The 20,307-nt window shown below is 43.4% G+C and overlaps 1 protein-coding gene across 2 annotated transcripts in view; it reads right to left on the bottom strand.

Moving 5' to 3' along the window:
* HECW1 (HECT, C2 and WW domain containing E3 ubiquitin protein ligase 1) overlaps positions 1 to 20,307 on the bottom strand; it is a 385,512-nt gene that overhangs the window by 109,947 nt on the left and 255,258 nt on the right. For both annotated transcript variants that reach the window (XM_045564487.1, XM_045564486.1), the window contains 3 exons: positions 7,893 to 8,035; positions 3,376 to 3,476; positions 445 to 1,785 (listed from right to left, as the gene is read on the bottom strand). In XM_045564487.1, coding sequence (XP_045420443.1) covers positions 445 to 1,785; positions 3,376 to 3,476; positions 7,893 to 8,035 — 1,585 coding nt within the window. The remainder of the gene's footprint in view (positions 1 to 444; positions 1,786 to 3,375; positions 3,477 to 7,892; positions 8,036 to 20,307) is intronic.

Here is a 20,307-nt window from a genome sequence, read left to right as displayed (position 1 = left end):
GCTAATCTTCAATGTGTTTTGGAAGTCAGCAGAAATTTACACATTATCCACCTAATGCTGATGAAAGATTATTTCCTGTTTATATTGTTTGACACTAGTCTTGGGGCTCTGGTTGCTGTCAAGACTAGAAAGATAACATGTACACTAACCAGTTCTGGTGATGAAACAAACAGAGAAGCACACATACAAGTGCACGCTCACATCCCGCTAGTTGTAATTCTTGGTGTGTATCCGAGACCTGGTGGGCTGTCAGCTACTCACAGTCATCTGTACGCATATACACAGATACACACGCACACATGTATGTACAAGACAGGCATACATTGCCCCAGCAAACCCACTGGAGACTGATCCCCCCGCCCCCCGCTTGTTTTTAAACATGTTGGTGAGACCTGTGTCCCCCTGGTGGTCCTATTCTCACTCTGATCAGGTTTGAGGTCTAACCTTCTCTCCGAGTGCTTGGACCTGCCACGGGGGATTCCAGACCTTCCGTGGCTCTTGCCACGTGCCCGCCAGGGGCGGCCAGCTCATCTTGCCACGGCCCGGCGCCATTCGCGGACTCCGGGTCCAGCTCAGGGCTCTGCACCGAGTCCGGCACCGACTCGAACGCGCTGTTCTCCTCCTCCTCGTCGTCTTGCGAGGAGAAGACGGTGCTCTCAGAGATCTTGGCGCTGTCCACGGAGGAGAAGCGCGTGTGGCTGGCGAACCTGTTGCCGTTGTAGCAGGAGGCGCTGTAGCAGGAGCTGCTGTAGCAGGACGTGCTGTAGCACGAGGAGCTGTAGCACGAGGGGCTGCAGCAGGACGCGTCGCAGCCCTCGCAGCTGTGGTCCCCGCCTTGCCGGGGGCTGGAGTCGCTCTCACTCCCCGTGCTGGGGTGCGTGTCGCTATCCGGAACCGCGCCGTTGGCGAAGCTGGGGTAGCGGCCCCCGGCGTGGCCAGGCGGCGCCGTGCCCGGAGTAGCCCCCTCCGGCTCGTCCCCATCCTCTTCCAGGACGGGCGGGTCAGCAGCTAACGTGTCCACCTCGCTGAGCCCGTCCTTCTCTGAGGAATCCTTGAGGGTGGACTCCTCCTCCGCGCCGTCCTCCTCCTCCGGGCCGCCCCCGCCCCGGGCCGAGGGCATGCTGTGCAGCAGGGTGTGGATGCGGATGTAGTGTGTCCGCGGGGTCTCGGGGTCCCCGCAGGCCGACGCGATCACCGTTTCCAGCTCGGACACAGGCAAGGAGCATGGCCTGCTTTTTCTCTTCACCGAGCCCCGCAGCTGCAGCCTGCCCCCTCCCTGCTCCAGAGTAGGCACATCGCCCTCCTCCTCCTCCTCCTGGTCCTTCTCCTGCTCCCCTCCAGCCCGGATCTCTGTCGCCGCGGCTTCCTCCTCCATGGGCCCCTCGGTGCTGGCTGGACCTTCCCCGTCTTCCAGCAGCAGAGGTGGCGCCTCCCCACCTAGGTCCAGCTCCTCCGCCAGTTCTTCCTCACTCAGGGCGGGCTGGGTGTCTTTTTGCCCTGGGGCCAGGAGCTCCCTGGCCCCTTCAGGTCTCAACGAGATGATGCCATCATCTCCCCCCTGGGTGGTGCCAGCCGCTTCCTCAGCTGGCCTGGCGAGCTCCAGGCTCTGGTTCCCTGCCCCGTCCAGGGCACAGCCGTCACTCAGCCGCTCTGGCTTCCAGCTCTCGGAGGGCTCTGCCGCATCACTCACGGGCTCCCTGCGGCTGCTCTCCACCAGGTTGCTCATGGGGCTGTCCTGAGTTTGTGCGGCTTCAGGCTCCGTACTCAGGGACATCTCCTCATCATCTGCTGGCAAGAAGAAAAATATGTCATTCCTCCCAGAAGAGAGCATTGTCATATTCATATACAGTCCTGGACAGGAAGCAACCGCTAAGGGATTTCTACATTAGGATATTGGATGTAAGGGTTGATGAGGGTTTCACACTGGCCAGAGCTCTGCTGAAAAATTCTGTAAGAATGAGTTCTCATTGTGTTATGACAGTGTGCAGCCATGGGTATATTTCAGAATTCTGTTTCAAGGGAATTCATCTTTTGGTTAAAATGTTCAAAGCCTAGCATTACTCCAGTTCTGGGCACATAGTACGTGCTCAACCAATGTTTGCTACATGGAATGATTTCCAGAGATGCGCGTGGTGGTGTTTATAATTCCTTGATGACCCCTGGAAAAGTTAATTGTATTTGCTCAGAATGTTTCCTCTGGTTGGGTCCTACAGGGTGGCAGAATGGGTCAACAGGGTTCTTAGGCAACTAGAGAGAAGAAAAAGGCTGGATGATGGATGGGAGCAACCACAGTCACTCAATAGCTCAGGCTGGAAGGTTTCCACCATTTGGACTTTATTGCAATAAAGAAATAAACAAGGTCTCCACACCAAACAGCCATTCATGGAATAGCAATCACTGTTTAACTGTACCTTCCTGCAGCTGTTCTATTGGATTCCTGCCAGATGCAAACTTCCCCATTTCAAATGCACTGGTGCAATTCACTAGTCAAAGAAAAATAGGCCCTTTGGTGAGCTGTAAAGCTGTCCTACGGCTTCACCAAAGAAAGACTCAGTTTTATTCTCAGAAGGCAGAAAAAGGCTGAATTTGAAAAGATAAAACAGTCAAGGTGTTTTCTTACAATCTAAGTAGAAAAGTGCAACTGGAGTTTAATGTGTGGGTTGTGATACACTTCAGACTCTGAGTCCTCAAAACCTTCATTAGCTTTAAGAGCAACTCATAAATGTGTCCCAGGAGGCCCTCACAATTCTCAGCGTGATGTACACTCAGTATGGGGGTTGTGGGAAAAGAGCAAAAGTGGAATGATGAGGCATCTTATCATTCTTATTTGGAAATATGTTTTGGCATGAAAAACTGAACACTGGATGATTCTGAGGTTTTCTATCCAATTTATACTTTTCATTTTCTCTGCGATACTATGTATAATCATAGTTCTTCAACAACATGACATTCTTCAGCAACTGACTAGTCTATATCTAGTTACTAGGTAGAAGGAGATGTTTCACATTTATTCCTCGCTTTGTTCATTCATGCATGCAATGATTAAACATCTACTGAGCACCTCCTTTGTGGGTGCTGGGAGGAGGATGACCAATAAGACAGGGCTCCATATCCACACTGGCCTCATTGTCAACCCCCGTTCCACTGTGTAACCCTCTACCTTTGGGTCACCAGAGTGAAGAGGAGCCTCTCAATCAAGGGGACAGCAACCTGGCTTCCAGACTAGACCTCTGTCTTCTGGGCCTCAAATGGAGAAGATAGAGAACCACAAAACCTAGGACATGTCTGGAGAGAACCATGGTTATTGTATTTTGGAGAAGGAACCACACTATGACACTACCCTAGGACAAGACATGAAGTTCATGCTGAAAATACCTGGGTGGATGGAGGAAGTGATCTCAAATCGGAATTGCAGCTGTCCACTCACATGATCTGTTGGAAGCCGGCGGCCAAGTGTGTAGCTGACCACCCTATCCCTGGAAGGAAATAAATACCATCACAGATCTGCTCGATACTTGTCCTCTTAATGACCACACAGTGTGCTTTCTATGCCAGTGGTGGAGGCAGGCAAGCCCAGGGAGGTCCTGAGAACAGGAGGTGATGATCGGCTCAGGTACATAGGAGACCATCCTAAGGTGGAGACGGGAAAGCACACATGCTCAGCAGCAGTACAAAACGGTAAGGAAATCCTTACTGAATACAGATGCTCCTAGACCTACGGTGGGGTTACATTCTGACAAACCCATGGTAGGCTGAAAATATTGTTAAGTCAAAAATGCACTTGACACACATAATCTACTGATTATCATAGCTTAGCCTAACCTACCCTAAACGTGCTTGGAACATTTACATGAACCTATATTTGGGAAAAGTCATCCAACACAAAGCCTGTCTTATAATAAAGTGCTCAATATCTCATGCAGTTTACTGAATGTGGTACACTGTAGAGTATGGTGTCGGCTGTTTATCCTCGTGATCACGTGGCTGGCTGCGGGCTGTGGGTCTCTGCTGCTGCCCAGCATCACAGGACAGCATGGCACAGCGTAACATTAGCCCAGGAAAAGATCAAAATTCAAAATTCGAAGTACGATTTCTACTGGATTTGTATCATTTTTGTATCACTGTTAAGTAAAAAAGTTCTTAAGCCGAGCCATTGTAAGTCAGGGACTGTCTGTGTTCTAAAGCGGTAGTAGGCAAACTCCAGCCCCTGGGCCAAATCCAGCCCACCCACCACCTGTTTTTGTGTGGCTGCGAACTTTTTACATTTTTGAATGTTTAGAAAAAGAAACAAAAGAAGAGTAATACTTTGTGGCATGTAAAAATTATATAAAATTCAAATTTCAGTGTCCATAAATAAAGTTTTATAGGAATGCAGCCCTGCTTATTAGCTCACATACTGTCTGTGGCTACTTTCATGCCACAATGGCAGAGGTGAGTAATTTGGACAGAGATTGTGTGGGCTGAAAACCTAAAATATATACTACCTGGCTGTTTATAGAAAGTTTGCCAACACAGTTTGCTAACCTGTGTTCTAAAGTACAGAGAGAGAGAGAGAGAGAGAGAGAGAGAGAGAGTAAATAAAGACATGGATGTCCTTTGCTTGCTTCTTGTGTGTACATTGCCATTTTCCAAATATGCCCTTAACAATGGACAGTGCCAGCAGACGCATATATATGCACCCACGTCATGTCTAAGAAAAGACGCTGTCATGGTTACTGGAGGGCCAGTGGGTGCTATGGAAAAGGCATCTGCTGCAGGACGGAGCAGAGCAAGACTCGTGGGCTGGCTTCTCTAGCCTGTGACTTCCAATCAACACTGATTGCAGGGCTCCCGCACATAAAGACCCTGAGTCTTCACCCCGGACACTAGTGTCACCGCTTCTACTCACTCAAAGCAATTTTTTTTTTTTTTTTTTGTAGAGACAGGGTCGCTTTTTTGCCAAGGCTGGTCTTGAACTCCTGGCCTTAAGTGAACCTCTTGCCTCTGCCTCCTAAAATGCTGGGATTACAGGTGTGAGCAACTGCTTCTGGCCTCCAAGCAATTTCTTAATTACTAAAAATAAAACTATCTAGGGGGCATCAACCTGAAGCTTTGTGGTTACATTTTTATCAATAATATAGCTTCAGCAGAGTAAATTGCCCCCTACGCCTTGGCCTCAATAGGATGACTACCTTGGGCTTTTCCAGAATTAACAAATCCAGAGTACCCAATAATAGCAAAAACATATCCCCAAACCAGTTTTTACTCAGATGACTCTCTATTTATTCCATTTTTTAAGTTGTAACATTCAAATGAAAAGATAAATCACTGGTTGGTAGTGTTTTAATATTTCTTTCTAGAGAACACTGGCATCGCGAAACAAACAAAATTATACTCCAATGACCCACTAACATAATACAGGGTGTCCTGAAAAGTTGAGTGACTTTTCAGGACACCCTGTATTGTTCTTTGATAAGCCATGTTTCAGTGTTTGGAGTTTCCCTGAAGGCCATTAAGTAAAACATTATATGAGAAAGGTATTTTGTCCACTGAGAGAGGGCCTTGCTCAGTATTGTGAAGTAGGCCTGTTATGACCATATGAAAGATATCCTGAACCCCAAACTTGATTGAAATCAGGGGAGGCCTAAAGACGATCAGATAGTGAAAGAAAAACTAAATTTATTGTGTTTTGTATTTGCTTTCCAGGCTTTTCTTTCCTTTGCTTTTCTCCCACTTAATGAACAAATATTTTGGGGGCCCCTGCCAGGTAAAAGGTGCTGCGGTTGGTACAAACTGGTGGTGGGTGAAGTCAGGGTCAGAGGCAGAGAGCCAGCTGAAGGCTGGGATGTTACAGGCAAAGGAATCGAGGGAGCATTGGGAACGAGAGTGCGTGCGTATCTGCAGAGGAAAGGCGCAAACATCTGAGGGTGGAGAGGCACCCAGTGCAGGAGGTTTGCAAAGCAATGGATGCAGGGGGCTGTACGGGGCGTGCACTTGCTGAGGGCAGAGGGAAGCTGGATTTGCACTCTGGGGTTCTGGCATGGCCCAGGCTGCATGGCCACTGCTTCCACGGCCATCACCCCAACACCCTGCTTCTACTTGTGTTGTGACACCTCCAGAAGGGGCAGCATTGCCGAAGTGGCCTCCAGGGGCCTTGGGAAGCAGCAAGCTTTCGAAGAACCACCCTGCCCAGCCACCAGGGGGCTGTCTGTCATTCCACAGGGGAAACGGGGAGGAGACACCCCAATGGCTTGCTGTTCCTTCCTCTTAGAGAGGCTGAAGCTCAATACACTCCACCTGTGCTCTCTGTTTCCCTGGTGGTCAGAACACTGGGAGAATCATAGCTGACCTTCTGGTAGGGGATACCTCTTGGACCTCAGTTACTTGCTTTCCCCACCTGTGGATGTGCCTTTCCACAGGAGGCGGCTGGGAGAGTGGGAAATTGCAGGAAGAAATGAGCCAGCAGCTTCGGCTTGAGAAAAATTCTCAACATGGGAGAGCAGACAGCTTCTCTCTGAGGCCGTGGCGAGCAGGAGAGGACCGAATATCTAACCCACAGTGGGCAGCAGTGTGCTCCGTGCGGGGGTGCACGGAACCCTGCCCAGCCCCTCTTTTTGCCCTCCAGCCCACCCCCTCGCAGAGCAGAGGAGTGGAAAGGGAGAGAGTCAGTCCCAGGAACCCTGCGAGGAGCCTGTCGTTCGGGGGGCAGCACTCGGCTTTGGAGGGAGGCAGGTATGCGTCTGAACTCTGGCTGCAAAGGTAATTATTTACCCTTTCTAAGCCTCGTTTCCTCATAGGAAGGCACGGAGATAATGCTGAGTTGCAGAAATGTCGTGAGGACTAAATGAAATAACAAAGATCGTGTCATAAGGAATACCATTTATTCACTTTTGAGTTCCTACTACGTGCCGGCGACTGTGCCAGGTTGTTTATGGACACTTTCTGTCTGTTTGTTGAATCCTCACAACCATGAGTGGAAGTGCAAGCACCGAGTTTGACACATGACTGTAGCACCATAAACGTCAGCTCCCTTTGGCTTGAGAGTTAATGGCACGTCTGCGTGCACACAGTGGCACGTATGCTATACGGTCCCGATTAAATGTCCATATGATAATCATTAGCGATTCTAAAGTCCTTCTGAAAATTCAAAGAACTTTAAGACACTTGGAAATTCTGCATAATTTTTCTCATTCCTTTGCTATCATTCTAAGGGTGAGATTGCGTGGAAGCATACGTTTATGAACAGAGAGCTATACCTAGTGTTTTCAAATATAGGCTGCTGTTTCCCAAGGAAAAACGTATTATTCATAAGAATTTTATCTGGTCATAGTCCACTTGAATGAGAGTCATGCGTGGACATGAATGTAAAAGAGACAAAACGCAGAAACATATTCTTATACGCAATTGAATTATGCAGGCAACATAACTGCTGTTATTCCATAAGAATTTATGCTTTCAAATTTTCGTTCATATTATCTAGCATTTTCTGTAAATACTAGCGTCTTTGAAGATACTCTACCCTAGTAACCCAGCATTTCATCTTTTTAGGGAAATGTTGAATACGATTAAATCCTATGCATGAGACAGGCATATGAATGAAATAATATTCTTCATAGTAAAACAAACCTTAGTTTCCTCACGTACAGAAAAATATAGCACTGAGGGCTTCTTTTAATACTGTCTTAAGACTTCTTACTGTCTTGCCTAAGTAACCAGTTGATACACAAACAAGGGGAAAGGGAAGGTTTGTTTAGTTGAATGCTGTGGCTTGGGCAACGTCATTAATGGGAGAAGCCAAGGAAACATAACAGCGCCATTTTTGTTTGACTGTCTGTGAGACTACACTACTGCAGCCTCCCCTGAGCATGGTTGGCTGAAACCTAGCGATGGTGAGATCTCGGGCACAGCTTTACCCTATGGCGTGTCTCTCCAGGAGTCTCTGAACTGGCATAGACAGCTTTCCCAGGAAGCGCTTGATGATGGGACGGCTCTTGGCGAACTTGTCCTTCACCTCAATTTCCAGCACGTCAGTGGGCAAGGACACAAAACTGAATTGCTGCAATGAAAGAATATGTGACATCAATTAACTGACAGGTGCGAGAGGTGTGAGAGCTGCCCAATTCCCAGTCCATCCGCCTTCATGACATCACTGCAAAGCACCCCAGCTGCGTGTGCTCTCTCTCACTCTCTTTCTCTCTCCCTCTCAAGGTCTTAGAAACGCTGCAAGCCCTTGTTTATTCAGTAAATGAGGGGCAATGACAAGATGCTTCCTTAGGGCTTAAAAATAGGGTTATTCTTTGAGATTTAAACAACAAAATCAGAATAACTTACAGAGAAAGAATGCCACCCAGGCCTCACCATAGTTGACTAAAGTTTTATCATACTAGGAACAAGCACAAACTCACCTATAATTAATGAATGCACTTTCAATCAACAGTGCAATATATTCTTTCCTTATTATAATGGCAGACATTTTTAAAAGTTTGATAATGTCCCACTTCAGAGTGGGAATAGACAAGAACTTTCACACTGTATTGGTGGGAATGTAAATTGATTTGACCTTTGGGAAGGAAATTAGCAATATTCATTGGCATTTAAACTGCAAATTCCCTTCAGCCCAGAATTCTACTTCTAGGAATTTTCCTTCTGGATTAACTTGCACAAATGTGCAAAAGATATGTTTTACAAGGATGTTCACTGGAGCAAAAGAATGGAGAAAAGCAAACCTGTCTATCAATAGGAAACCTGTTAAATGAAGGATGGTAAGTCTTTGAAACAGAACTCTGCCATCGTTAAAAAGAAAGCGGTAAATCAGTATGCACCAACATGAAAAGATACCTGACAAATTAAGTGAAAAAGCAAAGCACAGAAGACTATGAAGAGTGGGATTTCATCTGTACCCCAAACTGCAGAGAAAGAGGCTGGAGGGACACACTCCAAACTCTGAACTCCAGGGAGTGGGCTGCTAGGGGAGGGGAGAAAGCAGGTCTTTTACATTTTATTTCATTTGGTTGTAAACCACTCATTTGTTAAATAGCACATGGTGTGACTTTTAAAATAAAAGCAGCAATAATTAACATTAAAGGAGGACTGTGACCATCAGAAGTTGGCTTGGTCAACAATAAAAGCGTAAAAATGGGACCCAGGAAGGTAAATGTTGGCATTGCCCAGCCTAGACTATCTGGAAGGAAGAAGTCTCAATTAACATTGAACATCACAATACCCTTAATTATGGGCTGTGAAACAGCTAAAATATATAAACATTTTCTTTTTATTTAGATTAATTGCTAACAGCAAGCTTTTAGCTTTAGTTGATTTCTCTTTACAGAGATTAAATATGTTGGGCATGCAAGTGTCAGTATCTCCTCTGCAGCAGTCAGGATGCAGTGGTCCCCAACTTTTTGGCACTAGGGACCTGTTTCTTGGAAGACAATTTTTCCATGGTGGGCGTGGGGGTGGGGGGTGGGGCAGCAGGTGGGGTTGGTGGGGGCATTGAGGGGAGTGCGGAGCTCAGGCTGTGATACCAGCGATGGGGAGCAGGTGTAAGTTCAGACCTGGCTTTTACGTTAAGCCTCTGAAGGACCTTTGGAGGGTGGTGAACCTGGCTTTATTGCTAGCTCTGCACATTCAAGTTCCTGACTCTGTCATTCACAACCTCTCTGAACCTCGGCATCTTCATCTGTAGAATGGGAAAATTAGGCCTGTGCCAGAGCTTAGACTTATCCCAAAGGCATCTGGGAGCAACTGGAAGATCTGAATCATGCAAACGACACACTCAGATTTGCATTTCAGAGAAGCTACTGTGGCAGAGCTGAGGAGGTGGGCCATGGAAGGGTCAGGCCTGGATGAGGCAGATGGGGTGAAACAAGTGGGACATGAGGGGGAAGCCTGGCAGACAAGGAGAAAAGGGCGGCAGATCTGTGGGCTGCCGAAATGGCAGTGAGGGCTGTGGTGTGTGGGCGAGGAAGAGGTCACAAATTCCCTAGACTGGATTCCCAAGATTGAGGGTGCATGGGAGGACTGAGATAGCCAGAAATGAAGAGGGGGTGATGACTGAAAGCCCCAAAGCAATCCAGGGACAGAGTGGTAGAAATGGGGGCTCAGGTCTGGGAGTATGCAAGGCTGTGTGGAGAGAGCTGGTGCTTGTGACGTCAGTGTGGGATGGTGCTGGTGGTGGACAGAAACGACGGTCAGTGGCATTGGGAGGGCAAGGAAACTGTCAGACATTCACAGGGTCCTTGATCATCCAGAGCACTGTAGGTCTTGGGTGTTGTGAGAGAAAAATAAAAATGGGGACCACAGTTTAGATACAGCCCAAGGCCAACTGCCCATAACCATTAACCAAAACTTAAGTCATCCTAATTTCTTTGAAAAGCTATTTCTAATCACACATACAAAATGTAAGTTTCACAGCCGTGTCCACATGATTCAATGAAATTAAACCAGTCAGCTCTAGACAAGTCAGCTTTAACAGCTCTGTTTTCCCTGAAAAAAAAATGATAACGTATAATAGCCCAACATGACAAAAGTCAAAATACTGCCTCTTGTATGCTTTGTAAACTGTGTTGCAACTGCTGTTAAGGGAGCTTCTTACCACTTGAAGTCTCCCAGATCGAGATCTGTATTTTTTGTATGACAATAAACTTTAAAATTTTTCCTAACTTGATCTAATTTTATTTTTGATATCATAAAGGGATGCCATAGCTCTGTGGTCCTCAACCCCCAGGCTGCAACCTGGTACTGGTCTGTGGCCTGTTAGGAACCGGGCCGTGCATTACTGCCTGAGCTCCACACCCTCTTCCCCCACCCCTCCCTGTCCGTGGAAAAATTGTCTTCCATGACACTTAGGAACCTGGCTACACAGCAGGAGGTGAGTGGCAGGTGAGCCAGCAAAGTTTCATCTGCATTTACAGCTGCTCCCCATCACTCGCATCACTGCCTGAGTTCCACCTCCCCCTCCTCACCTGGTCCCTGGTGCCAAAAGGGTTGGGGACCGCTGCCATAGGTAGAAAGGTCTTTACTGGTTGTGACAGAGTAAATAATGAGACCCATTATTGCCTCAAAGTAGCTAAGACAATAATGACATCAATGTGAGGGTGATACTGTAATCGAAAAGGAGAACATGGGTGTGGGAAATTCAGGGACATGTTCAACATGAGTTAGAAAGAATTTTCACTTAGGCGTTTAGGGAGGGGTGTGAGAGAAGACGACTCCAGTCTGAGAGAGTGGAAGTATCATGATTCATTTATGCTCACTTGGAAATTTATGAAAGTCAGGAAACGTTCAGAATTGAAAAATGGCAGGGGTAGTTAATTTGGTTTGGGTCGTATTGAGTTTGAGGGGGTAGAGGATATTCAGCAGTAAGGCAGGAATACCAATTAGAAGCCGAGATTAAATGCCTTCGCCTGCGGATTGAGTGGTCTTAACTGTCACGTGACATAGGCCATGACATGTAGTTTGAGAGGCATCTAGTTTTGTCTTTCCTCTCTTGCAGCCAGACATAAGGGGGAAAATAAAGCACTAGTTTTATTCACAAGAGGCTGCCTGGTACCATTGAGCCAACATCATTATCTACTACTAACGAAAGGTAAATGGAGCGGGCTTGGTGCTTTCTTTGTAAAAGTTCTCCAAGGAGGAGGAAGAGCAGGAAAGAAGCAAACGGAGCATGAAAACAGCAGCTCCTCTCCCTTAGGACCTTGCAGTGTCTGAGATTTTCAATTTCGGGTGGCAGTGTTCTTTAAGTTTAAAAATGACACGCAAAAATAGTGCTGCCCGAAGTCAAGGACAACAAAAGACAGACAACTCCATTAATAGAGCAGTGATTGAATCAGGAGCATTTTTTTTTCTCTCACTAGCAACATAACAACGTTTTATATTAGGCGGTGGTGCCCTTGGAGACTGGGCGTAGGAGAAGACCTGCCCCTCCAAGTGCTGTGCTGCTTGACTTTATCTGGGAGGGCAGCGCCACAGTCCGTCCTGCTGAGACGTGAGCCTCGCAACTGCGGCGAATCTAACTGCTTTGAAGAGTAAAGCCGGCTCTTACAAACTCGTGACATATGGGAAGTTATGCTTCTTCTCGTGCATTAGAGCAAATAAACTGGATCTGGATGAGGCCTCCACTGTCTCCATATAAGGCTCCGAGAATCCTCAGCAATAGAGGATATTACTGATTTTATGTACAGGTGCCACTATGGCAAAGTTAGGCCAATATTTCCTTGTGGCTTGGCAGAATGGATAGCAAGGTCTCTGTGTGTGTTTAAATATGTAATATGTATATAATTGTATATTATACATAAATGTATAAAATATAAAAGCATATATCATACACATATGTATTCTATCTATATCAATATCTACATCCATGCCTACATCTCTAATCTTTTGCTTCTTTTACTTAAACACCTATAAAGAAGGCTTGGGATTAGTTAATAGACTGGAAACCAAGAAGAACAAAATTTGCTGTGTAATCATAAGCAATTTAACTGGACTTTCTGTGCCTATTTTAGAGTACTCCAAAAAGACAAGGAAAAAAAGAACTGTTATTCTAACTTTGCCTTCTGCATGTGCCTTGTTGATAAATTGTCATCTTTGTTGGTGACGTTCTTCATCTGCACACCTTGGTCAACCCTGCTTGTTGTTCTAACCATCAGAAGCCCAGGTACAACCAGTCACTGAGTCTAAACTGTCCTCCTCTCTCTGGAGTCTGTTCTTTTGTCTTTACTCTCACTGTCACCAGCTTAGAATGGCCCTTGTCATTCCTTGCCCTTGTAGTAACTTCCTAAAGGGTCTCCCTGTCTTCAGCTTCTTTTTAACAGTTGCCAATAAAGTTTATGTCTCTGAAACACAGGTTTGATCATTTCATTCTGTTGTATAAGAACTTCCTCTGATTTCTCATTACTTCTAGAATGGAATCTAAATTTCCTAATCATGTGTCTGGTTCCTGCTTACCTTTCTAGCTTGACTTATGATAGTCAGTCTCTGAAGACCTCATTTTCTTTCATACATTTCCACATATTTACTATTTGCCTAGAAGCTGGTCTTTCCCATTTCTTTGCCTTGCCAAACTCCTACTCATCCTTCAAAAACCCATTCAAATAAAATTTCTTCTGTGGAGCCTTTTCTGACTTTGGCAACCACCAACAGAGACAGCTGTTCTTTCTTCTGCTTCAATATCTACTCTATAGTTCTCATCACATTATTTATTTTCCTGTGGGCCATGAGGATGCACATGTAGTAGAGCTCTTTGCACACAGAAACCACAGATGACATGTGTATTGAGCACTTTGATAAATGAGGGAATGAATGAACGGCTACTTCCTGAGGAAACTCTGCTCCATATATCAGGCAATAATACTGCAAAAGTGGGATATAATCCATGGTGTGGGTCAGCTTAAATATACTCCTTTATGCATGTTAGACTGCATATTCAGTGCCCAAGCCACACCAGTTACTGTTCTGGCAGAATATCTAAGGATTATATTGCAGGAATGGACTTCTCTTAAAAGAAAGCAAAGTAGAACTCTTCATCTGGGTGTGCGGGGTGACCACCCACACAGGCTAACACTGAAGGTTAATAAACGTGGGAGACAGGGTTCTGAAATAGCCCTCAAGATTCCTGCCCCCTGGACAATCCCTGTCTGTTGTGTGTGGGCATGGCCCGTGCATGTGTTGGACATCCTGCCATGATTAGGTCACTAAGCCATTGTCTTTGAGTTAATCAAAGGGGAGAGTATCGGTGTGGACCTTACCTAATCAGATGAGCCTTTTGCAAAAAGTACTTTCTGAAGTCAGAGAGACAATGTGAGAGAGGGATTTGATGCAAGGGAGGATTTCCATGCTGGCTTTGATGATGGAGAGGGCCAGGCAGCAAGGACTCACTGAGCTGCTCCAGCCAATGACCAGCAAGGATCTGAATTCTGCCAACAACCTGAGTGATCTTGGAACAATCTCTTTAGGAGACAAGCCCCTAGATGAGAATGCAGGCTGACCAACACCTTGATTTCAGCCTCTGAGATCCTGAGCAGACAACTCAGGTTGTCCTCAGACTTCTGACCTACAGAATTAGGGGGTTATAAATGGCTATTCTTTTAAGTCACTAAATTTGTGGCAATTGGTTTTGTAGTGATAGAAACCTAATACAATAGTCTAAATTAGAATAACAGCACAATGAGGATACCTTCTGGGCAAGTATATCGAGTTACTTGTTGACGGCTAATGTTTAAATCACTGTGGTGTGGTGTCTCTGAAATTGGTTTCTATGTGATGTTGACAAATCTAAGAAAAGAGAGTTCTGATGAGAAGTGCTAGGTTAAACAAGGTGAAACAGATTTCTTTACTATTAGGGGACTTAAAGTCTTTAATTATACAAATGTGCATCGTGAATCTGCAAGATAGTATGCAGTGTTCCATATTTGACCGTGGCACCTCTGTGTGTGTGTGTGTGTGTGTGTGTGTGTGTGTGTGTGTGTAGTGATGTTATATAGATCACAGTTTGGGAAACTTTTATTTTGTGTCCGGTCATACTTTAAAGTACTGAGGGAAAAATAACTATGAACTTAGAATATTATGCCCACTAAACTCTCATTCAAGAGTGAAGTAAAACTAAAGATATTTTCAAATATACAAATACTTGGAGAGTTTATCATCCACAAAATTTCAGGGCCTTTTTTCAAAATTATAATTTATAATCATAAATCAAGGCATCAGGTTAATAAAAAGAGATATAGTAAATATATCAAAAACTATGGTTCTTGTCCTTATATATTTTTTGGAGGTACAGCTTCCATATTTTGTGCATATTTTAGGTATATTATTATAAGAAACTTTGAAACTAGATAGAAAACATATATAATGAATACTTTCTAGAAGATACAAGTTTTAAAATTCATTCAAGAGAAAATAGAAAACCTGAAAAAATTGATAAGCATTAAAGAATTGAATTGAGTGCTCTGTGCTGGGACCACAATGGGTGGTGGAAGAACTGGTTTGAGCGGTCGCTTCCTGCAACCGTGACCATGTATGGGAGTTTGGGGACAGGCATCTCACCCCTGGAGGTCACACAATTCAGAGGCATTCCTATACACCAATAACAGTCAAGCTGAAAATCAAATAAAAAAGTGCAGTACCTTTTACAATAGCCTCAAAGAAAATTAAATACCTAGGAATATATTTAACAAAAGAGGTGACAGACATATACACGGAGAACTACAAAACACTAAGAAAAGAAATTGTAGAAGATGCAAACAGAAGGAAAAATCTACCTTGCTCATGGATTGGCAGAATCAACATTGTTAAAATGTCCATACTACCCAAAGTAATCTACAGAATTAATGCAATCCCTATCAAAATACCATCATCATTCTTTGCAGATCTAGAAAAAATAATTCTATGCTTTGTATGGAACCGGAGAAGATCTCGTACAGCCAAAGCAATCTTAAGCAAAAAGAACAAATTGGGAGGCATCAGTCTACCAGACTACAAGGCTATAGTAACCAAAACAGCATGGTACTGGCACAAGAACAGATATATAGACCTTTGGAACAGGACTGAGAACCCAGATATAAAATAATACTCATATTGTCATCTAATCTTTGACAAGGCAGACAAAAATATACACTGAGGAAAAGAATCTCTATTCAATAAATGGTGCTGGGAAAATTGGATAGCCACATGTAGAAGACTGAAACAGGATTTGCATCTCTCACTTCTTACAAAAATCAACTCACAATGGATAAAAGATTTAAAACTAAGATGTAAAACCTTAAGAATTCTAGAAGAAAATGTTGGGAAAACTCATATAGACATTGGCCTAGAGAAAGAATTTATGAAGAAGACCCCCAAAGCAATCACAGCAGCAACAAAAATAAATAAATGGGACCTAATCAAATTAAAAAGATTCTGCACAGCCAAGGAAACTATCATCAGAGCAAAGACAACCTACAGAATGGGAGAAAATATTCCCATGCTACATATCTGATAAAGGGCTATAACAAGAATCTATATAGAACTTAAGAAAATTAACAAGAAAAAAATCAAACAACCCTCTTAAAAAGTAGGCAAAGGACATGAACAGAAACTTTTCAAAAGAAGACAGAATAATGGCCAGCAGACGTATAAAAAAGTGTTCAATACCTCTAATCATCAGGGAAATGCAAATCAAAACCACAGTTAGATATCACCTAACTCCAGTGAGAATGGCTTTTATCAAAAAGTCTCAAAACAACAAATGCTGGCATGGATGTGAAGAGATAGGAACAGTCTTACACTGTTGGTGGGACTGCAAGTTAGTATAACCTCCATGGAAAGTAATTTGGAGATATCTCAAAGAACTAAAGATAGAAATTCCATTTGATCCAGCAATCCTACTACTAGGCATCTACCCAAAAGAAAAAAAGATTTTTTACAATAAAGAAATCTGCATTCGAATGTTTATGGCATCACAATTCACAATTGCAAAGATGTGGAAACAACCCAAGTGCCCATCAATACATGAGTGGATTAATAAAATGTGGTATATGTGTACCATGGAATACTGCTCAGCCACAAAAAACAATGGTGATCTAGCACCTCTTACATTATCCTGGTTGGAGCTAGAGCCCATCTTTTGAAGTGAAGTATCACAGGAATGGAAAAGCAAGCACCACATGTACTCCCCCATCAAATTGGTACTAACTGATCAACACTTAGGTGCTCACATAGAGGTAATATTCACTGGGTGCCAGGTGAGTGGGAGGGGGTAGTGGGGGTGGGTAAACTCACAACTAATGGATGCGGAGCACACTGTATGGGGGATAGGCATGCTTGTAGCTCTGGCTTGGGTGAGGCAAAGGCATTATATGTAACCAAAATGTTTCTAGCCCATAATAATCTGAAATTAAAAAAAAGAATTGAATCAATAATCAAACATCTTGTGATCAGATTACCTTACAAGTAAATTTCACCAAAAATTCTTGGAACAGATAATTTCTGTCTTTCATAAACTTTTCAAGAAATTTTTAAAAAAGGACAGCTGCTCAAATAATTTTCTAAGGATAAGACATCTTTTATACAAACTGAACAAAGATATTATGAGAAAAGAAGTTAAAAACATCATATTAACATACTATAGATAGTTGTAAAAAATCCTAAATGAAATTAGCTGTAAATGAAAACCAGTATTTGTATGAAAAATACTAGAATCTATCTTCCAGGCTAAGTGCTATCCTTATGATCCCTCCTCTGCAATCAAGAGATCCTTCCTCTTGCTTGTTTCTAATGTTTTTCAGAAGAGAATGCAAAACTTTTGACATTCACTTTATGTAATAGCTTTACTTCACCTTAATTTTTATCAAAAATTTTCCCTAGTTTCATGTTTTTTACCTATATTTAAATATGTTTTATCTCACTGTATTATATGCATTTTGTATGTTTTCAGGTACAAAAAAGGATGTAAATATTTGAAGGGGTATTTGTGTATGAACATGAATCTAACAGGATGCTCTGTGGCTTCAGACTCGGCACCTGTGTGCTCATAGGAAAACTCAGGTCATTAAGTGCCCCATATCTAAAGGGATTGGTCAGCAATTAGGGCCAGACACCTTCCTCTTGTCTGCACCATCAGGCAGCCTGTTAAGTAAGAAAATCTCAGACTCCATTTTTTCCTCATCCCCACCCCCGAAATGGGGCTGTAATCCTTTCAGAGAAAAGGTGAGGGAGGATCTCCAGGTCTCTTCCTTGGCTCCATTTCTCTCAAAGGTGTTAGATGAGGGGAAAGGAATAAAAGAACCGAGTATGCCCTCTTTCTTCTCTGCTATGGGTTGAATGTCCCTGTCAAAATTCATGTTGAAAGTTAATTGCCTTTGTAACAGTATTAGAGGTGGGACCTTTGAGAGGTGATTAGGTCGTATGGGCTCTGCCCTCATACATGGATTAAAGCCATTGTTGAGGGAGTGGCTTCCTGATAAAAAGGAGGAGGTTGGCTGATGTCCTCTCTCTGTCTCCTGCTGCTTCCACCTTTCCACCGTGCTCTCACCAGATACCAGCACCATGCTCTTGGACTTCCCAGCCTCCAGACTGTGAGCTGAAAATACTTCCTTTCTTTATAAATTACTCAGTCTGTGGTATTCCATTACACCAACAGAAAATAGACTAAGACACTTTCCAGAACCATCAAACCACAATCCTAATCTGCAGTGGATAGGGGGAGAAGAGATGCAAGCCAAATATAAAATTAGACTTGGATTATTTATAATTAAAAGTGACCAGGAAGTTATGGAAAGTACCCAAGACATCATTAAGAGACTCTTGAGCATGGCTAAATGCAGTGACTGGAAAAAATTAAAACAGATTATGGCATTCTCTACTGAACTGAGGCTCCTCAATTAAGCAGATTATCTATCCATCCTCACATGCACATGTACGCGTGTGTTTTAGTAAATATATAAAATATCTCCTTCTACTCAAATGTTCTCTTGGTTATATTAGCTGGGTTTGAAAGCTCTTTGCTAACTCCATTACTATGGATTTACCATTATACCATTTCACATTTTCTGTGGGCTGCATAATATCCCCTTTCAATCACTCTGTCAATCACTGGACTTGTGCAGAATTACTTGTTGTATGTCTCTCTCACAAATACACTAAGTTATACCAATACCCAGTAAGCCTCCCTTAAATATAATGTTCTCTTAGTCAGGATAGATGAGTTAATAACCTAAATGTTTTCCATAACCTTTTACAAGATACATAAAATCTTCTCTGCTCCCATTCTGTGTTTAAAATAAAAAAATTCCTGGAACATGTGAGAGGTTAGCCAATTAATCATGGTATTACTATAGAGATAATTTGGTAATACATGCAATCGATAGCCCAAACACAGTAGTTCAGTTGTTACAAAATTGCAATTTAAATTTATTATATAATATGACAAGAACTCTATTGATTTTTCCTGATATTTTTAACTTTGAAAAGACTGTTGTTTATATTTGACCTTGTTCATATGTCTTTATTAACCTTTTCCAGGCTAGTAGCCCCTGGCACTGCAGAAAGTCGAGAAAGCTAAGTGCAGCAAAGCCCGTCAGGACTGGGGCCTGTCACTGCAGCATAGCTTCCGCCTCCTGGGAGACCAGGGCCCCCAAAAGGGTAGAATCTCAGTCAGAGATGAGCCTGGCTGAAGTTGAAGTTCTGCGGAATCAGTAGGGAGAGAGAATCCACAGACTTGGCCATTCGTATGATTTAGTCCCATTTTTCAATCTTTAAAATAAATGTGGCCATTTTACGTAAATATGCCACAGACAACTGCACACCACCTCTGAGATTTCTTGGGTTCTCTTGAACCTGCCTGCTCCACCATTCCTGATTCTTGTCTTTCCTGCTTCCTAGGTCCTCCTTTGGCTCTGTCTGTACCTGGTTTCTGTTCTTCTCAAGTCTTCATGCTTAGAGATCCACTTGGATCTGCTCTTCGCTGCCTCTAGCCCCACCTTTGATTTTTGGTGTCAGTCTTACTGGATGTTGCTTTTAGTGTTAGTCTTTAGCTTAAAGACTAACACTAAAAGCAACAACAAAAATAAATAAATGGGACCTGATCAAATTAAAAAGCTTCTGCATAGCCAAAGAAACAGTCATGAGAGTAAATAGACAACCTACAGAATGGGAAAAAATTTTTGCATACTACACATCAGATAAGGGACTGATAACAAGAATATATTTAGAACTCAGGAAAATCAGTAAGAAAAAAATCGAACAACCCTATCAAAAAGTGGGCAAAGGACATGAATAGAAATTTTTCAAAAGAAGATATAAAAATGGCTAACAAACATATGAAAAAATGTTCAACATCCCTAATCATCAGGGAAATGCAAATCAAAACCACAATGAGATACCACTTAACCCCAGTGAGAATGGCCTTTATCAAAAAGTCCCAAAACAATACATGTTGGCGTGGATGCGGAGAGACAGGAACACTCATACACTGCTGGTGGGACTGTAAACTAGTGCAACCCCTATGGAAAACAATATGGAGATACCTTAAACAGATTCAAGTAGACCTACCATTCGATCCAGCAATCCCATTATTGGGCATCTACCCAGAAGAACAAAAGTCATTCTATAGAAAAGACACCTGCACCTGAATGTTTATAGCAGCACAATTCACAATTGCAAAGATGTGGAAACAACCCAAATGGATTGTAAATCCATCAATTCAGGAATGGATTAGTAAATTGTGGTATATGTATACCATGGAGTATTACTCAGCTATAAGAAATAACGGTGATACGACATCTCTTTGGTTCTCCTGGAGAGAGTTGGAACCCATTATATTAAGTGAAGTATCCCAAGAATGGAAAAACA

This window comes from Lemur catta, chromosome 11, assembly GCF_020740605.2.
Source record: "Lemur catta isolate mLemCat1 chromosome 11, mLemCat1.pri, whole genome shotgun sequence".
NCBI classification, from domain to species: domain Eukaryota; kingdom Metazoa; phylum Chordata; class Mammalia; order Primates; family Lemuridae; genus Lemur; species Lemur catta.
This window is presented reverse-complemented; position numbering and strand designations above follow the sequence as displayed.